Here is a 22,257-nt window from a genome sequence, read left to right as displayed (position 1 = left end):
ACTTCATCAGCAGCAACTATGTATTGAGGAAGTTAGCTATTTTTGCCAGCTGGGGAGTTCTGCAGGTTTATTTACCAGGCTGCTTTAAAACAGAGCCATGTTCAGAGGTCGCCTACCTGCTAAGAATCAGACATCGGGGGCAGAGGTCAGGTGTTGCCTTCGGAGCCTGCTTTTGGGATTTCTAGAGGTATCTGGATGGCTACAGTTGGAAATGGGGTGCTGGAACAGATGGAACTTTGGATCTGAGCCAGGAGTACTCTCCTTAGAGTCTAATGGCAGGAGCAGGGAACATGTGGCTGCCCAGATGTAGCTGGGCTACAACCTATCTGAGAGTATCATCACTGCTTTGCACAACACATTTCATTTTGAAGGCTGATTAAGCAGCCACCTTGCACACGCCATCGCCTTGCACACTCACAGCTGGGCTGGGGGGTTTTGAGCACTGCCACTTTTGAAATGCAGCAACGAGCAACATATTGGAAAGCCAAAAGGCTTCTGCTGTCATTAAGAAACTGCCTCAAAGTAATGTATATATCACAAACTCAATAAAAATTTCTGGGACAGGACAGGGATTTGCTGCCGCTCAATATGGGTCAAAACATGGTAAGTGCACCACATTGCTCCAGAAACATAAAAAAAACCACACTACAAATCCCAGGTGCAGGACTTGCATAGGAGATTCATACGCATTAAAACAAGCCATGAGTTAGCATGGCAGTAAAAGGCTCAGGTTGGCTGAGGTTTAGTGCCAGCAGTGCCGAAAAAGGCTTCCCCACATCCCTCCCCCAAACTTTAAACTGGTATTGGGGTCCTCTTAAACTGAGAGCTGTTGCCCTCCTGTGTTTTGGTGCTTCATGAGGGTTGGGGAAAAGACAAGCGCAAAAATGCAAAAAGTGGGAATTGCACATAGCAAGCAATTCGGAAAGAGGCATGTGGCATTTATGTGCTTTGCAGCCGTGCCTCCGAAACCTCTGGCTTGAAAGGCAGCCCTCTAACTCCGGGATGCTGCTGACTGAAAAGCCAGCATCGTTCTCCTCCTCCTCCTCCCCTCCCCGATCCCTCCTGCAAGAGATCTGAAGCAGCAGACCCACCTTCCGCATGGCGCAGTACAAGGAAGACCGACTCCTCCGAGATGATGTACTTGTGCAGGGCCACCATGTTGGGCACACAGCGGGGGATGATGGTCTTTCTCTTCCTGCTGTACTCGCTACTTTTCCTTAGACCCTGACAGAGAACAAAAAGGTCAGTTGTACCCTCAGTTGCCTTTGCAGCATGCTGTGCTCGGTGTTTATCAACCAAACTAATCTATCCGAGTTACTCCAGGCTTCAGAGAAGCCACTCATCTGCTGCTCTATGGCCCTCGGTCCCCCGAGGCCCTGCTGATGGCATCTGGCGCAGGTCCAGAGAACAGAAGATGGCACAAAGCTCCCATTAAAATCAATTACATGGGTCAATGTTTTCATTAGAATCTCTCGCAAACCAAGTCATCAGGATGACACTCTGTTATTTCCCCGTGACCTTTTTTAAAAAAATCTATTTTGGAGGGTGGGTGGGTGCCGTGCTTTAATTTGGAGAGTAAGGTGCACATTTTTACATCCACCCACGTTTCATAGGCAAGCCTTCCCCCCCTACATACACACACACACTCCGACCCACTTTTAATGGGTTAGGAGCAAGCACACACCGCTCTGTCTTTCCCTCAGCTTGATGGCGTGACATGGTTTGTTTCCCAAAGAGGTTATTACTTCAAAAGGTGGCACGGGCAAAGGGAAGCGTGATGAGGGGAGCCTTGCTACTGGTAAACATACAGATAAAATGTGTTTCAGGAAACTAAAGCAGGTTTTGCCAGCCTGGTGCCCCCCCCCCCAGATGTTTTGGAGTTGTGGTCCTAAAAATCTGGAGGGCACCAGATTAGCAAAGGCTACACAAAGGTCATAAGCACCCATTTGATGGCTTCACATTGCGCATTTTGTTTTACAAACTTGCTAAGAGGAGACAGGAGGAGGAGGTGCTGCATTGCCATCCTTAGCTGACAAAGACCTCACAGAACACCTTTTCCTATCATATTCTCGGGCACAATAATAAAAGGCATCATAGATGGTTCAGGGGAGGCGGATATCCTGAAAGTGGAAAGTGGGGGACTTTTTTCAGCCTGACGGTGTCATGCGATTTCCCCTTGTATGCTAAACTCCACAAACAGGATGTAAACCAGGGGGGCTCATAATCGCTTCTGGGGGCCACACACCAGTGGTTGGCAAGGCCAGAAGCAAAAGTCATCAGAGGTAGGAATGTAACATTTGCCTTTGTTCAGTATTATCATTATTACTTATTAAATTTGTATATACCAGTATATCTCAGGGCAATTCACTACATAAAGCTACAATATAAAAAATACATAATAAAAATAAGAACAAAGAACAAAGAACAAAGACATACATCTCCCCTTCCACAACACATTTAAAGGGGTACTGGATGCTCAGTCAGCCAAAGGCACGGTTGAAGAGGAACATTTTTGCCAGGCACTTAGAGGGGTACAATGAAGGCGCCAGCCGAATGTCCCTGGGGAGAGCGTTCCACAAACAGGGAGCCACTGCAGAAAAAGCCCGTTCTCGGGTTGCCACCTTCCGGAGCTCTCCTGGAGGAGGCATGCGAAGAAGGCCCTCAGAAGGTGATCTCAGGGCCCGGGCAGGTTCATATGGAGAGAGGTGGTCCTTAAGGCTTGTTTCTACACACAAACATCTCTATCCTCCATGCAGACAAGCAAGAGGCTCTATTTTGTGTTGATGCCAACTGAGCCTCACCAACTCAGGGGACAACCAGCAATACTCTGACAGATGATCTCAGTGATCAAGCTGGGATATAAGGGTTCAGGTGGGTCCCTAAGGTACCCTGGACCTAAGTTGTTCAAGGCTTTATCAATTAGTGCCTGTGGCACTTTGGGGTCTTGATTTTGTTGACTGAATCTGTGGGCAGGCGAGGAGACAAACATCAGCGCACCAAGTGATATAGGAAAAAATAATGACTTACCTTCAGTATAAATGTCTGCTGTGTCCTAGTATCCATTACCAGCAAAACCTAAATGAAACCAGCAATTACAAAAATGCAGGCAATTTGTATGAGCTTTCACGGAACAGCTCTTATGGCCTCCTCTCTGTATATCAGAGAGTACAAGACCCCCGCAAAGGAACTCTACAAAAACCCTCGAATATAGGCAACAACTCGTTGCATTTTTAGAAAAACAGTAATGCTGCAAAGGCTTAACAAGACATGGGGTCATTCAGGAATGCAACGTGATAGTACGGTGTATCAGCTTTTACACACCAGTACACATCTCCCTAACTCCCACTTGATTTTAGAGTGTTTGCTATCTGCTATTTTAATAATGTGTATGTTCCCACCCAGGGACCACTGACTTTGCTGCTTTGTTTTGAGAGGGGCATTACAGAGAACCAGTTTACCACAGCAGGAGAACAATGTATGAGCTACAGAGGAAGAAGCAACTTTTAATAGGAGTCTTATCTGTTGTGCAAATCAGACCCTTTGCAGAATATGATTGCATCAGCTTAGAACAAAATCGAGAGAAGTCCACTTTCTTCTCAAATATGATGAACACAGCCACAGCTACACCACCCTCGCCCAATGTGTTAGCATTACCTTTGTCAACGCTAATGTCCTGGTTTATCTCATAGTCATAAATGGTTGGGTGATGACACCTAATTTGGGCTTGTATTTACTGAATATCCGAAGTGTAAACTTGCTACAGGGATGCCCATGGTTAGCTCCGGTCCTTATCCAGTGGCAATTATCCAGATACTCTGAACGCAGAAACCTGCAAGTGGTCAGAACTTCTAGAATCTTGTTTGATCCTCATACCAAGATTTCCCCCAAAGCTAAAGAGCTTCTGTTGCAGAACTCATTCAGAGCATGATCCATATGCGTATTGTGGACATTTAAAGATCTCATATATAGTAGGGCTGCCATACGTCTGACCTTCCCAGTCATAGCCAAGATTCATCCGCTGAAAATGGTGTCTGGCTGGAATTATCGGGAAGCGGCTAAAATATCCAGGAAAACCCGGGCATATGACAGCCCATATTGGCAATGTTGATTTTTTAGCAACTTTCCTAAAAAAAATATAGGTAAAAACTTCCATTTTATTTTATTTATTTTTTGGGGGGGGAGCTCAACAACTTCTGCATCTGGATTTTCACTTTCTGAAATATGGCAACCCTAGTATATAGTTTGTTTATTTGTGTATTGTAAATTACCTATGATTCTATTATTTATCCCAGTTAATACAATGAAGACTTCTAACAACATGCAATAAAAGCAACATTCAATAAAAGTTCCAAAACGCTAGGTAATAATTCTAGCTTCATGGAGATCAGTAACAAAATGGTGTGGCATATTCATGGTTCGTGCCCAGAATAGTCACTCTATTCCCTCTTCCACCCATTTTCCACGGCCCCTGCCTCTGCCAACAGACAGTTATCACTCTTTGCCCATTGAACAGGCTCAGTCCTTGCCATGATGTTTTTGAGGTGTCCTCCCTCCCCGCAGTCTCCCCACTCCCTGGAAATATTATTTGTACTTCGGAAAACCCTAGGGTTCGTTCCCAAGCGGGATGATACTTTTCCTTGCAGGCGTGTAGTGCCATTTTGGCTACATGAAGAACAGCACTCAGATAAATGAATTCACTTCTACCATACACATACACACAAGTGCTGATTCTACGTCCCTAGGTTGGTGAGTTTCCCATCAAGATTTTATAAGATTGTAAATCAGGGCTATTTAAAAGCAGACTAGGAACTGATAGGATAAATCATAACAGGAAAATTGAGCTGTGGTCTCCCTGTTTAGCCACAAGGCAAGGGTGGAAAAGACATGCCAAATTAAAATAGATAAAAATGCTTAGAAAGTGATACATCAATTTTCCCAGGGACTTTGTCTTTTCAACCAAGTTTGTTTTCAGCTAGCTAACATTCACATTGAGGCAGTAAATACAAGAACATATGTGATTTTTTTTAAAATGTGCCCTTTGACTGTCAATTTTTCCCAAACAGGTGTTGGTTAAATGATTATAAATTGGCCCCTGGATACACCTCTTCAACTGAGCCGTACAGGACTGGAGATAATATAATTAGAGTAAAAACATCAGGCTGGTGAATGCTTTCCATCTGCTTGGCAATAATGTTTAGTTAACAATAGTCTTTAAAAAGAAGCACCTTCAACTTCCCTTCTTAAAGTTATTTATAGGGCCATTCTTAACACCCCAGCACTCTTGCTAACAAGAGCTTTAGCCACTTGGAAATTATAAGCCATACGGCTAATTCCGAAAAAGAAACGTCTGCACACAACATCTGCAGCTCTCCAATTTTAAATGAAGCAACCTCATTTTAGAGTCATTTCTTAATGAATGGGCCTACGACTCTGTATTAATATTATCATTGCATACACAAAGATCATAAGGAGCCAAGCATTTATTTTTTTTGGGGGGGGGGGAATACCAACACAAGGCTAATCGGTAGTGAAGCCGTCAGCATAAAGGACAGGATAATAGCTTCTTTAACCCACAAGAGGGCTGGATCATTTGTAGGCTAGAACATACCAATTTAATAACACTGCTCATGGCTTTGCTCACCTTTATAAAGACAAAAATCTAATTTGGACTAATTTGATATGATCGTCTTCCCAATCAAAAGCGCCCAACACAGACTTTCATTTCAGGATAAAACAACTGCTGTAACCAAGCCGTCATGAAATAATTACCTTTGATAGCATATCATTATTGGGACAAATACCATTAAAAGAATGCTCCCTTTAATTCTTCCTGTACCTCCCAACTAGTATGTGGGGTGGCTCTTAATTGTCTAAGCAGGAGGAGGTCACATGTTGACCACAAGCCACATCAACTCTTCCCCAGAATCTCCACAAATGACCTTGAGCACAGCTCACCCACATCCTATTCTTGTCCACTGCAGAAGCGCCATTTTTGCTGAGCTTTGCCAACTCAAAGCTGGAAACAATGGCCAACCACTTCGTCTAGCACTGCTCACCAATCTTCGATCTCCTCCTATTTTTCACGTCAGGCCTTGATGGAAGCAGGCACCAATTTTCTTGCAACTGTGAAAATTCTACGCTCAAAATTCACCAGCGAGGTAAAAAGAGGAAAGCCAATCCTAACAATACACACTTCCATTTTGTTTTAACAGAGAACTGTTCCTTTTAGCAACCTTTTTTTTTAAGTAAAGGTAAAGGTAAATGACCCTTTGATGGTTAAGTCCAGTCAAAGGTGTCCGTGGGGTGCGGCATCTTGCTTCAGACCAAGGGAGCCAGCGTTTGTCTGCAGACAGCTTTCCGGGTCATGTGGCCAGCATGATTAAACCGCTTCTGGCACATGAGAACATCGTGACGGAAACCGGAGTGCACGGAAACGTCCTTTACCATCCCGCCACAGTGGTACCTATTTTTCTACTTGCACTGATATGCTTTCGAACTGCTAGGTTGGCAGGAGCTGGGACAGAGCAACGGGAGCTCACCCTGTCACATGAATTCAAACCTCCAACCTTCTGATCGGCACCCACATCTCTTTCCTTTTTTAGTAAATAGCGTAGAAGCGGATGCATTGATATAGCCACAGAAATATCGTCTATTTTTATGAAGGCTCTGATATATGTATCACTAATACATGTGGTAAGATCACAGCATACCACCTCCTGGCTCACGTCAGATTTCATACGTTTCCATGGGCGGTGAACCACAATTTTATCAGCATTCATGACTTGCCAAATGGCCACATGCCCAAGAAGCCACCATTATCTCAACTGTTTGCCCACCAGTGAAATTCTAGGCAAGTTTACCCAGAAGTCAGTCATTTGTGTTTAATAGGGCTTTCCCTTGTTTTTATGTCTTTAGGATTGCCATCTAAATCTTCACCTGACAAAATTAAGATGTTTTGACCAGGGAGGCTTGAGGAATATGATTTCTGTGAATTCCGATGTGAACTGACATGCCCTGCTGGATGAATTGTGAAGATCAGAATATAATTATCCTTCTGATTTTGTACTTCCCAAGGTTTGGTGATACGGTTCTCAGCTAAAAAATTAAATGCCCATGCAGTTTTTATTGAGTTAAGAGACTCCATCAGTGTGATACGTTGCCGGGCTGTACCTGTAAAGGTAAAAAAGGTAAAGGAGCCCTGGATGGTCCAGTCAAACTTAACTGTGGAGTGTGGCGCTCATCTTGCTTCAGTGAACGTGACATCTGAAAACGAGCCCTGGTTTTTTAAAAAAAAAGCTTTCTGAACTCTAAACCAACACAATCACCTCATACTTTAAACCCCTGATTAGCTACTACTTGTACTAGGACAGAGTGAAGCAGCATCTCAATCCCACTGTCAGCCCTCAAAGGAGTCTGCTAGCAAGTTCTGCCACTAAGGATGCCAGCCTTCCTCACCATAGCTTAGCGGTAAAGAATCTGTTTTGGATAAAGAAGGTTCTAGGTTCAATCTGCAGCATCCCCAGGTAGGGCTTGAATAAACCCTTGCCTGAAACTCTGGAGAGACTCTGCCAGTCAGTGTAGACAATACTGAGCTAGGTGGACCCATGGTCTGACTCAGTACAGTCGTATTCGGAAGTTGAACGTCTTGCAGCCAATCAGAAGCCGCGCCTTGGTTTCTGAACGTTTTGGAAGTCGAACAGACTTCCAGAACGGATTCCACTCCACTTCCGAGGTACGACTGTATAAGGCACCTTCTTATAGTCCCTTTGCTCTAGTCTAGATGAGCAAAGCAGAAAGAAAAGACTAGGCTATGATCCCCAAAGCAGCTGTATTTGGACAGGGGCCTCTGGTTCTCTCTGGTTTGCTTTCAACTGCTCTGCAGCCAAAATGGCACCTCTCCATAATGGCGCCCATCACAGTAGGACTTTGGGGCAGGATTCCAGGGTCCCACACAGCTATGTGGGGCAGAAGGGCCAGAAAACACAGCAGAGCCGGCGTTCCGCATTTAGAAGCGAACAATTTGATCCACTTTACCATCTAAACAGGGTGTGGGTATGGGTGGGTGTCCCCATTAAGACCATTAAGCACTGAGCCTAAAATGACCAAACTGCACAACTGCCTCTCCGACAACTTAGTGAGGTTTTTTTTATTAAAAAAACCCCAGCTGACTACAAAACCTTTACTAATGCTTTAAAGACAAATATACAGATCACATTGAAACAGTAAGAGGAAAAACCAAGTCAATGCCTTCAAAGGCCTCTTTGTGCTTTGACAGTAGTTTCAGTCTCCAAGTCAGCAGTATAAAGCTCTAAAAATTGCATGTAAAATTAGGACAAATTATTGTAAGTGGAGCAGCAAGGGAACATTAACGATATCTAAGACAGTAACACGGTAATTTCGGAAGAGGGCAGGGCTGCAAAACAAGAAATAAAGAAATAATCCCATTTTATTTTTACGTCCCCAAAGTTGAGGATTGACACAAATACTGTTATTGTAACTTTGTAACTGTGCAAAGGTGTACCGTATTTTTTCCGTGTATTAGACGAGGTTTTTTGACTAAAAAATTGTGTCAAAAACTGGGGTTGTCCAATACACGGGTAGTGGGGGGGGGGGAGCTACACGCCACCAGCCAGCCGGCTGACGGGAGCGAAACTTCCCTCGATGCTGCTGCGTGCGGGAAATAATCTAGGGAGTGTTTCCTGCCCGTAGCTACATGGGAAGAGAAGATCAACAGCTTTGGGCCGTCTCCCCTCATTTTCTTAAAACTGAGTCCCCAAAAATAGGGGGGGGCTTATACATGGGGGCGTCTTATAGATGGAAATTTATGGTACTTAACTGGAAATCAAGGAACCTGCAGCCCATATGGATGCTTTAAAAACATTTCCACTGAAATAAATGGGGTTCAGTCCCAGGATTGCACAGCATTGCAGCTTTGGCTCCACATGAAGATTTAGGCTGGCAAAATCTAAATTACTCCCCGTTCCACCCCGTCACTATAAAATAAAATAATTGTGATCGAACAGTTTTGTTTACCAAAAAAAGGAGAAGACAAGTTTTGTGAAAATAAATAAATGCATTTTTAAAAAACTAAAAACTGGAGGGTTGTTTATTTGTTTTTAAGCTGGAAAATAACCACAGTTTAGCCTAAAGAAAAGAGTTGATTTTTTTTTAAAAAAAAACAAAACCTTTAAACACACAGAAATTAGCAACTGTTTCGGTATGCTAATTTTTTTTAATTAAAAGATACTTCTGCAGCAAGAGCTCTTTCATATGCACTGCTGACTCTTCATCAAAAGCAAAGTTTCCAACTTAACACCAGCCTAGCTGGTGGCAGCCTGAAGGTTTACCATCTGCTGGCACCCCAAGTCACGGTGGCCACCTTCAGAACATATGCATCAAAGCGCCAAGATAAGAGACAGAAGGAATGCTGCAGAAGTCAGCAGAAAGGGAGGGGAGCCGAAAGCCCAGAGGCGGGCAACAGGCAAGCCACCAGAAAAAGGGAATATGGCGAATCGCGAAGTCACCTTATTCAACTCCCAGCCAAGGTCGCAAGGGACACAACTAGATGAACTACGAGCCAGGAATAAAATGCGCCTGTCTCCAGTCGGTTTTTCCTTCAACAGAAACTTGCATAGATGGATTCAGAGGGACAATTTGCGTATCAGGGGGTAGTAAAACACCCCACAGGGACTTAATTCTGCTTCCCTGGATCAGTTTTTGTTTGCAAAACCCCGTAAGACATTCAGTGCTTTATGGGAAGAGGCGTAGCCCGGTGGTAGAGCATCTGTCTTGCATACAGAAGGTCCCAGGTTCAATCCCTGGCCTCTCCAGTTTGGGCTGAAAACCCAGAGAGCTGCTGCCAGTCAGTGTGGACCGTACTGAACTAGATGGACCAATAGTCCAACTCGGTGTAAGACAACGTCCTAGGTCTGCACCTCAATACTTTCCACTGGCTGGTGTAAAACAGAATCCCAAATGGAGACCCAGGGAGTATAAAATAAAGAAATTTCACAAAGGTATCTCCGTCGGTAAAACGTGAGACTCTTAAATTTTAGGCTCATGAGTTCAAGTCCAATGTTGGGCAAATGATTCCTGCACTGCAGGGATTGGACTTACGATGACCCTTGTGGTGTCCAACTCTACAGCTCTATGCTCTATGAAACTGAGGGTCAGAGTACATGTTTTATGTGAGAATGTGGCGATCACACAGGGTCCCCGGACGTTTGACGGTCTATTAATCCCTGTGCCACCACTGTGATTGCTTCCCCGCTGCCACCAACCCGTTTCTCTCGGGTACACACTGAGTCCAGGCAGTTGTTAACCTTAAACCAAATAAACAAGTTTATTTTATAAGCCTTAAAAAGTTTATGGTTTCAGATGGTTTCTTGTCAGTCTCTTAATCTTAGGTTCTTACCAGCCTATACCTTCCTAATAACTTCTAACTAATTATCCCAACTGTCTATCTGACTCCTCGTAACAGATTCTCTCATTCTCTCACATCAAACTATCCCAACCCACAGACTTATCCTCCCTCTCTCTTCTCTAACACCCGACTAACTCCTTAACAACACTAACTCTAACTCTAACTCCTCCCCTTGGGTTCCCACTAGCCAATCACTTCACACTCAATTAACCCTTTCCTTATGACCCAGTATGATGTCACCTAGGAGGGCAAATGCCACAAAGAAACCTGTGACTGGATTTCCCCTGTGTCACCTTCTTTACTTCAAAGCAGATACACGAGCTGCTAATGTGATCTGATAGGGGGAAGCAGCGCTGCAGGGGAAGCATTTACCCCCTTTCCCCCATGCCACCACCACCCCGATCTATTTGCTCCACATACAATGAAGCTGCTGCTAGGCCCAGGGGAAAGGGGCATATGGGCACCATACAGGAATTTGCTCTTTCCAAGAACTCAGAGAACGAACAGCATCTTTGCCAAGTTATAATTCCCAGGATTCTTTGGGCAACACCATAAGACATGTAATGTTTGCTGCACGGCCTACACCTAAAGCAACCAACTTTTCTATCTCTGGAAACTTTTCCCCTGATGCGGGATGGAGAGGGGTGTATTTTCACCACACAAACTGGCCTCCTCGCAGACACGACTGCCAGGGTATTGAATTGCAAATGCAAAGAGAGATTTAATATTAAATGGGGATTGAAGTTCTTATCTTACAAATGTGGGAAACCCCCTTGCTTTCCTTGCAATTCGCTTTCGTCATCTTCTCCTTTTTTCTGCCATGCATTGATTAAAGAAAAGTAAGACCACAAGGAGCTAAATAAAACTGGTTCAGTCTCTGGTCTGCCAGTTGGCTATTCCTGGCCCTAGACCACCTGCAAAAACCTCCTTCAGGCAGCAAAAAAATCCTCATTTGCTGGCTGCCCTTTCTTCCTCTTGATTTCTGCTTGCCAGCAAGTGAGAGCAAAAGAGAGGCTGAGCACATCTGGCAAGCTCTGTATTTGCTGATCTTGGGTTCTGTTTTTCCCTTATTTGCAAGGCTGGCCTAGAAGGCAGTGACTGTTGCCTTCCGCTAACAGACTGCCAGCATCTCATAGGTCTCTGCCGCTGAAATGCTCAAGCTCCGTCCTGCTCCTATGCAAACAGTTCTGGCTTGTGCACCAGCAGTGGATGAATCCCACACATGGATGCACCCCAAGACTTGCAGCTATCTGCTCCATCCCTCCTGGTGAAGGATTAGGAGGTTAAGTCGTTCCTGGACCATCCCACCGTCTTACAGATTTATACAGTATACACAGCTGAAAGCTATCATCGGCTTGGTCAAAGAGCCGTCTAGGCTCTTTAATAAATACGCAAAGAAAGGAACACCAGACCAGATCAGACCCTTATAAGTAGATGTAAGCAGATGAGAATGAAAAAGACGTTGACTTACAAGCCTGACCTAATGACAGTGGAGGAAATGGAACTAAATTGACTCAAATCTAAGCGCTCTGACCAAAGAGGTCTGCAATCCAGGCAGCAAGACATTACTGAGAGGTCTCCTAGCGTTGCAAGCTTAATGCATCATACATCGAAAGGGAGATGTTACTAGTTATTCCCAAGGCCACACGTTTTATCGCACTGACATCCATCAGGTATTTGTATTTATTTCTTGTGTCTTTATTTCTTGTATTTATTTCTAACCAACAAGCAGTGGGTTGCCCACTCCTTCCCAACAGCGATCATATTTCTGAACATGGACACAATAAGAACATGATTATCAGTGCACAAGGTCCCTTACAGGGTAGCAAGAAGAAACATTGGTAGTCCCTGCCTGAATAGGCTAACAGAATGAAATATGACGTAGAGGAACACCAGAGGTAGAGGGGAATATGAGAGACAACGGTTATTGGAGAAGCATTCAGTCCAGTTTTGTGAGGAATATTGTTTTTGCTTGTTACTGTGTTGTGTATTTTTGTGTTTTTATATTGCAAACAGAGGACAGTCTCAGCTGCCAGAAGAATTCTAGTGCATGAGCCTAGTTCAGGCATAGGCAAACTCAGCCCTCCAGATGTTTTGGGACTACAATTCCCATCATCCCTGACCACTGGCTCCTGTTAGCTAGGGATGATGGGAGTTGTAGTCCCAAAACATCTGGAGGGCCGAGTTTGCCTATGCCTGAACTAGTCCATATGCTTTGGGAATCTGACATTTTCAATATTTTGGATATCGAAGGGTTGGGCATCTGTAACCATCACTCAAAGTAAAATGTTATGCAAGTCAAGAGTCTTGACTTATATATAATATACGAAGACTCCTGATTTGCTCTGTGTGTGTGTGTGATTTCTATAGCAGGTCTCATGCTTCATATTCGTTGTCTCAATAATTCTTATAACCATGTAAGTATGCTTATCCTAAGAAAGAGAGGGGATTGTTTACCTAAGTCAAAGATACAGAATGTCTCTGCTCACCATGAAGAATCACATTCCCTTGGAAAAGAGTTGCCTGCAGCACAGCAAGAGTAGGAGGAGCCAATGCTTGCTGTGGGAATGCATACAGCCACACCCATTTCCCTCTCTCTCTCCATTACACAAACACACATAAACACACAGACACAAATACAAACACACCCTGCAGGTCATACATCCTCTGTCCCTGGTAACACTATCCTGTGAGAGTATGTGACTGAACTGGTATATGAACCAGGCATTTCCACCTCTCCACTGAGGTGCTAAACTCAGAATTTAGAGTACAGATCAAATGCACACATTATGAAAGGGCACATTTCAAATTTTCAAATAAATGAAAGAAATAAACCTCATCTGAGTGACTACATTGAACCATCAAAAGGCTGGCAGATTAAATGCTGAATGAAGAAGTGCGCCTTTAAAAGTTAAACAGCCCATTTCATTAGCATGTCACCCAAGTTTGACTTGGATCACTAATTGGCTATACTTAACCAGGGCAGTCACTTTAATTGCAGCATCTCTTTGGTCTATCAATTAGGCTTACAAGAGCCACATCTTGTTCATAAATGTTTACTCAAGACAAAACGAAATTACCCTGGATGGAATCTGGAGGTATTTTATCCCACATATACTAAAAATAAGGAGGTAGGGAACCATCATTTTCTGCCCCATAGTTTTTAACTTGGGGGGGGGGGTTTGAAAAGAACAAGGAGAAATACCTTTTTAAAATTCACTTTTATTCTCCTCTGTTTCCCTACGCCACACACACACACACCCGCAAACCTCCAACTAACTCCCCAGACTCTCACACCAACTCCACTGAACGTATATATATTTTTCCATGTTTCCGTCTCACCTAATACCGAAAGACCAAAACTGCAGTCTTTCCTAGAACATAAGGAAAGCCGTGCCGGATCAGGATATGTAGCCCATCTAGTCCAGCACCCCATTCACACATGTACTTTGTACGTATGCTGTGTACGCAGCCACAAAATGTTTGCCCAGTTCCAATACGGGGGGGTGGGGAAGGGAGACAAAACTGGAGCATAGCAAGTAGGGAGAGAGGACCCATCCTAAAGGAACTCCTGTTTTGAAGTTAGTTCTGGGCCTCCCTTCAAGTTGCACCCAAGGTTGAAAGAAAACGAAACATTCATGCCTTGAGAACCTGTTTGGCAGCATTTGCAGCATTTACACTTACCTTTTGAGTAAAATCGGGACGTCATCTTTTGGGGGGACGGGATGCACAATTTTCCATCTTACTTTCTTTCAAAGCTGCCATTTCTGGAAGCAACCTGGCACCTTATTTGGCATGTTTTTAGCTACAGCATAGTAGCCGGGGCATAGCGTTTTTTTTTAAATATAAAAATTTCACTGGGCCCTTTTTGCAGACTGGCACCATATTCTTTAGCTCAAATATATTTTGCATGACCTTACATGAATTGCTTAGATAAAAGCCTTTCCCTCCCCCCTTCTACTTTTGTTATTTTAAAGTGCAGATGCATTTGAGTCATTTTCCCTCTTTGTTTCATATCCTTAAGATCCGCAGCTTCAAAGACAGAATGTCAGCATGCAGTCGATTTATGACTGAACTCTTGAAGAGACACTGAAGAATTACCTTGTCAATCACCCCAAGGACTCTAAAGGCCTTCAGTTCCTCGGCAGGGCTCCTTAGGTTCCAAGAGGGCCTTGAACTTAGTGATCCTGGAGGCTAATGGAAGATATCAAAGATTACAACATCAATCAGGGTGGTACTTGAAGGAAGACTGCCTGCTGGAGCAAATGCCAGGCTGAAGGAAACTAAATTTATCATAAATCAGAGAGAGGGAAGATGAAAGAAGTTTGCTGTTTGTCCTTAATGCAAAAAAGGAAGCAGGGGGAGTTGATAGTAAATAAATCGCTGGGACACTGAAAATGGAAATGTGGCAAAAAGGAATATTAATATTTTAAGGAAAAAATATTAAGAATTTAGACACTTCTTTGTGCATGCAAGGAAACTCGGGTACATTGCTATAGAAACCCCACCCGTATCCATTACTCTGGGTTTGAAGGAAGAGGAACAAAAATAAGAGTGACAGAAGTATAGCAGAGAAACTACAGCAATGTTTTGTGCCGTTATTCAGTCTTGACTTTCATTAGAAAAACAACAACCCTAAAACCAGAAAAGTGATTTGCTAAATAGCCTAACTTTAAACTAACTATGGATTGTGAACCTAATTCTTGTTCCCCAACCATAAATGTATAAGGGACATCCTTTCCCTCCAAGGAGATGCACTTAGTGGTCACAACTCCAAGTGGGGCAGAAGAGAGAGTTAATCTGCCACACCCCCAAATCAGTCACATTTTGACAGAAGGTAGAAATTCCCTAATTAGATTAGTTGTTTAAAAAAAGGTAAAGGACCCCTGACAGCTAAGTCCAGTCACGAACAACTCTGGGGTTGCGGTGCTCATCTTGCTTTACAGGCCAAGGGAGCTGGCGTTTGTCCGCAGACAGTTTTTCCGGGTCATGTGGCCAGCATGACTAAGCCGCTTCTGGCGAAACCAGAGCAGCGCAGGGAAACGCCATTTACCTTCCCGCCAGAGTGGTACCTATTTATCTACTTGCACTTTTTTGGCGTGCTTTCAAACTGCTAGGCTGGCAGAAGCTGGGACCGAGCAACCAGAGCTCACCCCGTTGTGGGGATGCGAACCGCTGACCTTCTAATTGGCTAGCCCAAGAGGCTCAGTGGTTTAGGCCACAGCGCCACCCACATGTTAGGAAACACCAATTCCCCTCAAACAGCTGCAATTCCCAGTTAACTTTTGAGGCGGGATTGAGTGTTAAACCACTCAGAGAGCTACACTGAGGGGAATGGGGGGGTTTCCTAACAATTCTCAGCACCCTTAGAAATGACAGCTCCCAGAATTCTTTGGGGGAAGCCATGATTGATCAAAGTGCTTTGAATGTGTGGTGTGAATGTGGCCTTAGTAAAACCCCACCCCAATACCTCTGTTCAGACCGTCTACTTCTGTGTCAATGCACAAGAGAGCAGTGAGGTTAAGCCAAGCAGCCCTTTCCCCCATTTTATACTCTGAGAAGCTGCTCCTCCTGGGGTCTGCATGAACAGCACAAATCTCTACAGGGAAGTGCAGCTGTACACCTGAAGGCTTCTATTTGCCCTGCTTAAAAGGGAAAAAATGGTTCTAGTTTGTGGGGAGGTTTCAGGAGGGCAGGAGGCAAAAATAAACAAATGTCTTTTTCTTCTTTCTCACCTCCCTTCTCATAACCCCTCAAAAGCACTATGTGTGGGGTTCAATTAACGAATCCTGTCAGCAGAGGGCAGAGCAAGGACTTCTGCTGGCAAAATGGGGGCTTCCCCAATCTACTCCCTCCATGTTCCACAAAATTGGGTTGGAGGGGACTGAAAAACCCCCAGAACAGTGAGCAAGGGGAGGGGATCTCGTTCCTGCTTTCCAGCATAGCTGTCAACCTTTCCCTTTTCTTGCGAGGAAGCCTATTGGGAATAAGGGAATTTCCCTTAAAAAAAGGGAAAAGTTGACAGCTATGCTGGAAAGCAGGAACGCCTGTCCTGACAGAATGATTGACATAGTGTGACATGGAATTTTTCCCTACATGGGGACCATTCCAGGCTGACTGAAACCCCAAACAGGAGCATACCAGATGGGGGCCAGAGATACAGTGTGACATTTTGTAAAATGTTAAACCTGCCTCCTCTCAGCCATGACCCCGGCTGCAATCCATCTAAGTTTGTCCCACAGAATCCAGGGAAGACAATAGTCCATAGGGTTTTATAAATAGGAGGCTTAAGGTGTTGCCAGGCCCCTTCTATATAGGCCAGGCCGCAATGTTAGGCTCTGTGCTGATGCCTCTCTCAAACCACATCTACCTTTGACAAAATGCTTGAAATACTTGTGGTAATTATACAAATTTCCACACAGGAGTTCCTGCTATGCCATCAATTTAATCTTTGGTTAAGTGGACCTTAAGCTTGGAAAGAACCTGGAGGGAATTTAAGGCCAACCCTGTACCATAACATCCCAATGCACAAATATACCGCTAAAAATTAAGCAGGTGGAGGGGAAAACGTCCTCCAAAGCTCATCTGGGGAGTTCTATTGCAGTAGAAGAGGCTTCTGTTTTGTTTTTTCTCGCCCCCAAAACCCTCCCTCAAAACAGAAAACAACAACAAAAGGCAATCACCATTCAGCGAGGCAGAGATTAATTTACCCCTTTGCCTATTCACAGCAACTAGCTGCCTTCAACTATTCTTAGGGTTGTTCAAAGTAAGATGAAAGACTCATTTGCCCTTTTTTGTCCTTCTGTGATACAAATGTAGACAGACAGGAAGTTTGGAACTTTTAACGTTTGCTACATGAGAGCAGTCATCGACAATCACACACAGTTTTGTGTGACTGCAGCAAAAGACATCTAAGCTAAGAACAGAAAGGTCCTCGGGGAATCTTTTTTTTTATTTTTTGGCTGTTGCCGAAGAAGGGCAAAGTCAAGATTTGTTAAAGGATGTATCTCGTTCTCTCAGTTCCAAGTCCAAGAGCTACCACCCCAGTTCCTGCAAATGTTTTAACGATCACTCCTCGCTGGAAAAATCCCCATGTAAAGATCGCACTGAAGATGGCTTCAGAAGCGCCTTAATGTTCAAAGACTATCATATCACCAAGGTGTCCCTTATCATTACTTTAAAAGAACATCTTCTCCTGTGCAATCCTGTCTGCTCGCCTCCCCTCCAAATCAGAAGGAAAGGCTCCTCCGTAACCTCCAACTTAAAAAAAAAAAAAAAGCTGGGATGTGATTTTGTGCTTTTTCTATTGTTGCATCTACAGTTTGGAAGTTAACACCTGAAGAAATCCACCTGCAAACTTCCTTGTTCTCACCCTGCCCAAACAACCTTTTCCTCAGAGAGTGGTGCTACTGCCGTTTTTGTGCCCCCGTTTAAGAATCATGCAGTCATAGAATTGTAAAGTTGGAAGGGACCCCAAGGGTCATCTAGTCCAACCCCCTGAAATGCAGGAGTCTCAGCTAAAGCATCCATGGCAGACGGCCATCCAACCTCTGCTTTAAGACTTCCAAGGAAGGAGAGTCCACAACCTCCCGAAGGAGCCCATTCCACGGTCAAACACCTCTTACTGTCAGAAAGTTCTTCCTGATGTTTAGTGAAATACCCTTTCTTGCAACTTTAATCTTTTGGTATGGATCCTACTCTTCAGAGCGGGAAAAAGAAGCTTGCTCAATCTTCCATTTAGATATTTGAAGGTGGTGCTTGATACTTGGGACTGGCCTTTTTATTTTATTTATTTTATTTTTTTCATTTGTGAATTGCGATCTTTAATCCAGCATTCTTCTTTCTTAAGCTGAAAATCCACGAATAAGCCAAATAATTGCTGATGAGCCAAACAGGACAGGGAAGCTATGGTCTGCCTGAAGCAAAAGTCAAGATGGTGCCCACCAACACCCCAAAACACCATGCACAAAAACTGGCAGTAGACTCTGACTCCAGTGTTGATGGCCAGACACCATCCTTCCCTGCACCTGAGGACAGCACGTGGCACAGTGCAAGCCACATGGCAGACACAGCTATGTTTCCCTGGCATTCCCTGCCCCCAAATCTGCCACCTGAGATAGCTGCTTCCCTCTCTCTAATGGCAAGGATAGTGCCTTAATTATGGGCAGCCTTCCCTCTCCACTTCTGCAATGCTTTGGTCCAAAGCTGTACATATTTGCTTATCTGGCAGAATTCTGCTTCTGTAATTCATGAGGAGAAGCAAACAGCTATGCATGGAACACATACAAACACTCCAAGAGAGATTACAGCCGTACCTTGGAAGCTGAACGCCTTTGCGAGTCAAACGTTTTGGCTCCCAAACGCTGCAAACCCGGAAGTGAGTGTCCCCGTTTGTGAACATTCTTTGGAACCCGAATGTCCAACAGGGCTTCCGATTGGCTGCAGGAGCTTCCTGCAACCAATCGGAAGCCGCGCCTTGGTTTCCGAACGTTTTGGAAGTCTGTTTGACTTCCGAGGCGCAACTGGACATTATTTTGCATTTTGTAAAAAGAAAAGAACCTACTCCAGAAACCGAACCGTCTTCTGATGAGGGTTTACAATAGAGGCTTGAAATTTTTTCTGCTCTCATCAGATATTCCGAAGTCTTCCTCTTCACTGCTTCGCGGCGTGTTGGACTTGACTCCCCTGTGTGATGTAAGACAAGAGTGTTAGAAATCTGCCACCTCTGAGATTTTGTCTCCCTGTAGATTCAGCTCAAATCAGTGGGCTGCATCCAAGGCTGTTTTTCCGCTAGAAAAGTAAAGTTCTACTCATGCAGTGGTTCTCTCCTCTCCCCTACAGAGCCTACACACCGCCTCAAAATCTGCGTCAGAGGATTGGAGGACCTTCTGGAGAAGATTTTACAGGCGCACAGGAAGGGAAGGGGAAGTCCAGTTGTGCGAGCGGAATACCACATGTTCAGTGCTGGCAACAAGCCAGTGGTTTTCCATTTGTATTCGAAATCATAGTTGTGAGTTGCTGGAAGCTTCCAACTACTAAGTAATTCTACCTAGTAGTATTTACATAACCTCCAACTACTACTGCTCAATTTGGCTTCAGTATCACAGATATTCATAAAATTCATCTGGGATTGTTTGCATTTGCATGATTCACCTCTTTCAGGAAGTTTTTTTAATGTTTGGCATTTTACTATGTTTTTAGATGTGCTGCAAGCCACCCAGAGCGGCTGGGGCAACCCGCCCAGATGGGCGGTATAGAATTAACAAAATTGTTATTGTTGTCACCAAATTCTGGACATTAACATCTATTACACACACTCACATACACTCACACACATATAGAATTTACCATCTCATTCAATGCTAACATTTTCTAGCTTAGAATTTTTGAGGTGTTAAGGATAAAGTTGAGGATTCTATTTTCCTTGTTTAAATGAAAGAGAGTGCTGCTTACAAACAATATATTTTGAGTTTGTAACAGCTAAAAATTAACATGCTGCACATGCCTCCAATTCTATTCATCGCATAAACATCAAACACAAGACAAAGAAATTGCTAATTATTCTCAAATTGTAAAAATACATATTTCTAGCACATATCTTGAGGTATTCAATAGGCATTTCTCCTAAGTTCATCTTAAGATGCTTTCTTTTTTTCAGTGCTTTGTGGGTTCATATGTATATAGGAATACAAGTGTTAACTGCGTTAAAGCTTTTAATTTTTCTTGATGGCAAGATCATGCAAGGTCACCCTACTTCAAACAAAAGATTCATTTTCTATTTAGTTGTTTTCCTAGATACCAGCAGATATTTGTGTTTCATTTGATAAAGATCAAAGCTTTTCACCTAAATCAGTCAGATTCGAAAAAAGAAAAGAAAATGAGCAATGTCATTTTAAATGTTTGAAAAAACTAGCCTCCTCTGAAGAAAGATATAAAAAGTGTGTTAATGCTGATGACAGAGACCTTCAAATAAAAAAAAACCCTTCGAGATTCCTCTTCTCTCTCTCTCTTTCTCTCTCCCTCCCTCCCCATTTGCTATACAGCAGCTGTGCCTCACGCAAATTCACATGAATGAAAATATTTGGGCGAGAAACCACCCCCTTAGCTTGTTTTCCATATGACTTTCCTGTAATTATTTTGTAAACTGTTCGCACAACAATATATAAAAACATCTGCAAAAACAGGTAATTAATGTGTCAAGCTAAACTAATGCATTTTTATGGTGGCCATGCTTCGTCAACTGTAATTATAACTCTTTTTAAGCAAATGATGATGTGTTTGTTGCAATGTGAAAGTGGTTATTTTAGATGCTCTGTTCACCGTTACTGCAAACAGAATATTAAAAAAAAGGAGGGGGGCACTCAACACAGCTTACTACGCAACATATACAGGCTTCTAGCCCTCGTCGCAAACCATCTTGTTACGCTTAAAGGGTTGATCTTTCTTTTATTTGGAACAGCATCTGAGCTGGTCAGGTCAAATTGAATTCTTCTTGGCCACAGAAACAGAGGTCACTGCCTTGTATTGGCAGTCAGACCCTTGGTCGAGGAAGCTTAGGATTCTCAACAACGACTGGCAGCACCTCTCCAGGGTTTCAGTGAGGGGCAACCCAAAGTCCTATCTACTTGGGGACCATTTTGCCTCCAAGGGCCAGATCTTTATCAGGATCTGCTGCAAGGGTTAAATCTGACAGGCGGGTGGGGTTTCAAAGCATGTTGGGAATTCAACCCCCATCGTTCTACCCAGACACTGAGATCCAGCGCCGAGGGCCTTCGGACGGTTCCCTCATTGCAAGAAGTGAGGTTACAGGGAACCAGGCCTTCTCGGTAGTGGCGCCCGCCCTGTGGAATGCCCTCCCATCAGAGGTCAAGGAAATAAGCAGCTATCTTATTTTTAAAAGACATCTGAAGGCAGCCCTGTTTAGGGAAGTTTTTAATATTTAATGCTGTATTGTTTTTAACACTCGATTGGGAGCCGCCCAGAGTGGCTGGGGAAACTCAGCCAGATGGGCGGGGTATAAATAAATTTATTATTATTATTATTATTATTATTATTATTATTATTATTATTATTAATTATTATTATTATTATTATTATTATTATTATTATTATTATTATTATTATTATTCAAAGTGCTTGGCAGGCAGCAAGGCGATGCTAAAAGGCTTTTTGCTATGTTTCAGCAGCAGTTTCAATACCAGCCCCTGGTTGCCGCACCCTGGAAGCTGCGGAAGGGGGTTGATCGGCAGAGCCAAGCCTCACCCATGTATGAGTTCAGGTACAGGGTACATGGGTGTTGCTTGCCCAAACTAGCCTTGCAGGCCAAATGGGGAAAGTTGGGTCTATGTGGTGCAGGTACACCAACCCTGCCCTACCTTGGAAATAGCGAGGATTGAACCTAGGAACCTCTGAATGCAAAGGAGATGCTCTACCACCGAGCTACAGACCTCCTTCTCCAGTCGAACCTGGGGTCTTCTGTATGCAATGCGGATAAGCAGAAAAACCTGTCTCATTCTCCACCCCCTCCTTCTGCCCCAAATATCCAAGGGCTGCCTCACAACCTTATGCAGGAATAGTGTTTCCTGCAACGACACAAGTTTCGACAGGATGTACGTGTGTGTCTTTGTGTGTGTGTACATGCCAGAGCAGGGCAGAGGTGAGAATTTAAGTCAAACAGCCAGAGCTGTACAATGTGACTATACATATTGGCACGTGCCACTCAAATTCATTCATTCGTGTAAACATTAATCAAAGCAATGCTTCCATATATGACTTTAAGAACTGAAAGTTTGCAAACGCAATCTGTGCTTTTAGAACTAAGATCAAAGTTCCAG

The 22,257-nt window shown here is 43.8% G+C and overlaps 1 protein-coding gene across 2 annotated transcripts in view; it reads right to left on the bottom strand.

Moving 5' to 3' along the window:
- The window catches only part of RPS6KC1 (ribosomal protein S6 kinase C1), a 102,666-nt gene that overhangs the window by 33,505 nt on the left and 46,904 nt on the right, over positions 1–22,257 (bottom strand). For both annotated transcript variants that reach the window (XM_082217377.1, XM_082217378.1), the window contains 4 exons: positions 18,987–19,108; positions 14,525–14,617; positions 3,028–3,075; positions 1,092–1,224 (listed from right to left, as the gene is read on the bottom strand). In XM_082217377.1, the coding sequence (XP_082073503.1) occupies positions 1,092–1,224; positions 3,028–3,075; positions 14,525–14,617; positions 18,987–19,108 (396 nt within the window). The remainder of the gene's footprint in view (positions 1–1,091; positions 1,225–3,027; positions 3,076–14,524; positions 14,618–18,986; positions 19,109–22,257) is intronic.

This window comes from Podarcis vaucheri (assembly GCF_965113315.1).
Source record: "Podarcis vaucheri genome assembly, chromosome: 3".
Taxonomy (NCBI): domain Eukaryota; kingdom Metazoa; phylum Chordata; class Lepidosauria; order Squamata; family Lacertidae; genus Podarcis; species Podarcis vaucheri.
The sequence above is the reverse complement of the archived record's forward strand: the minus strand, read 5'-3'. Positions and strand labels throughout refer to the sequence as shown.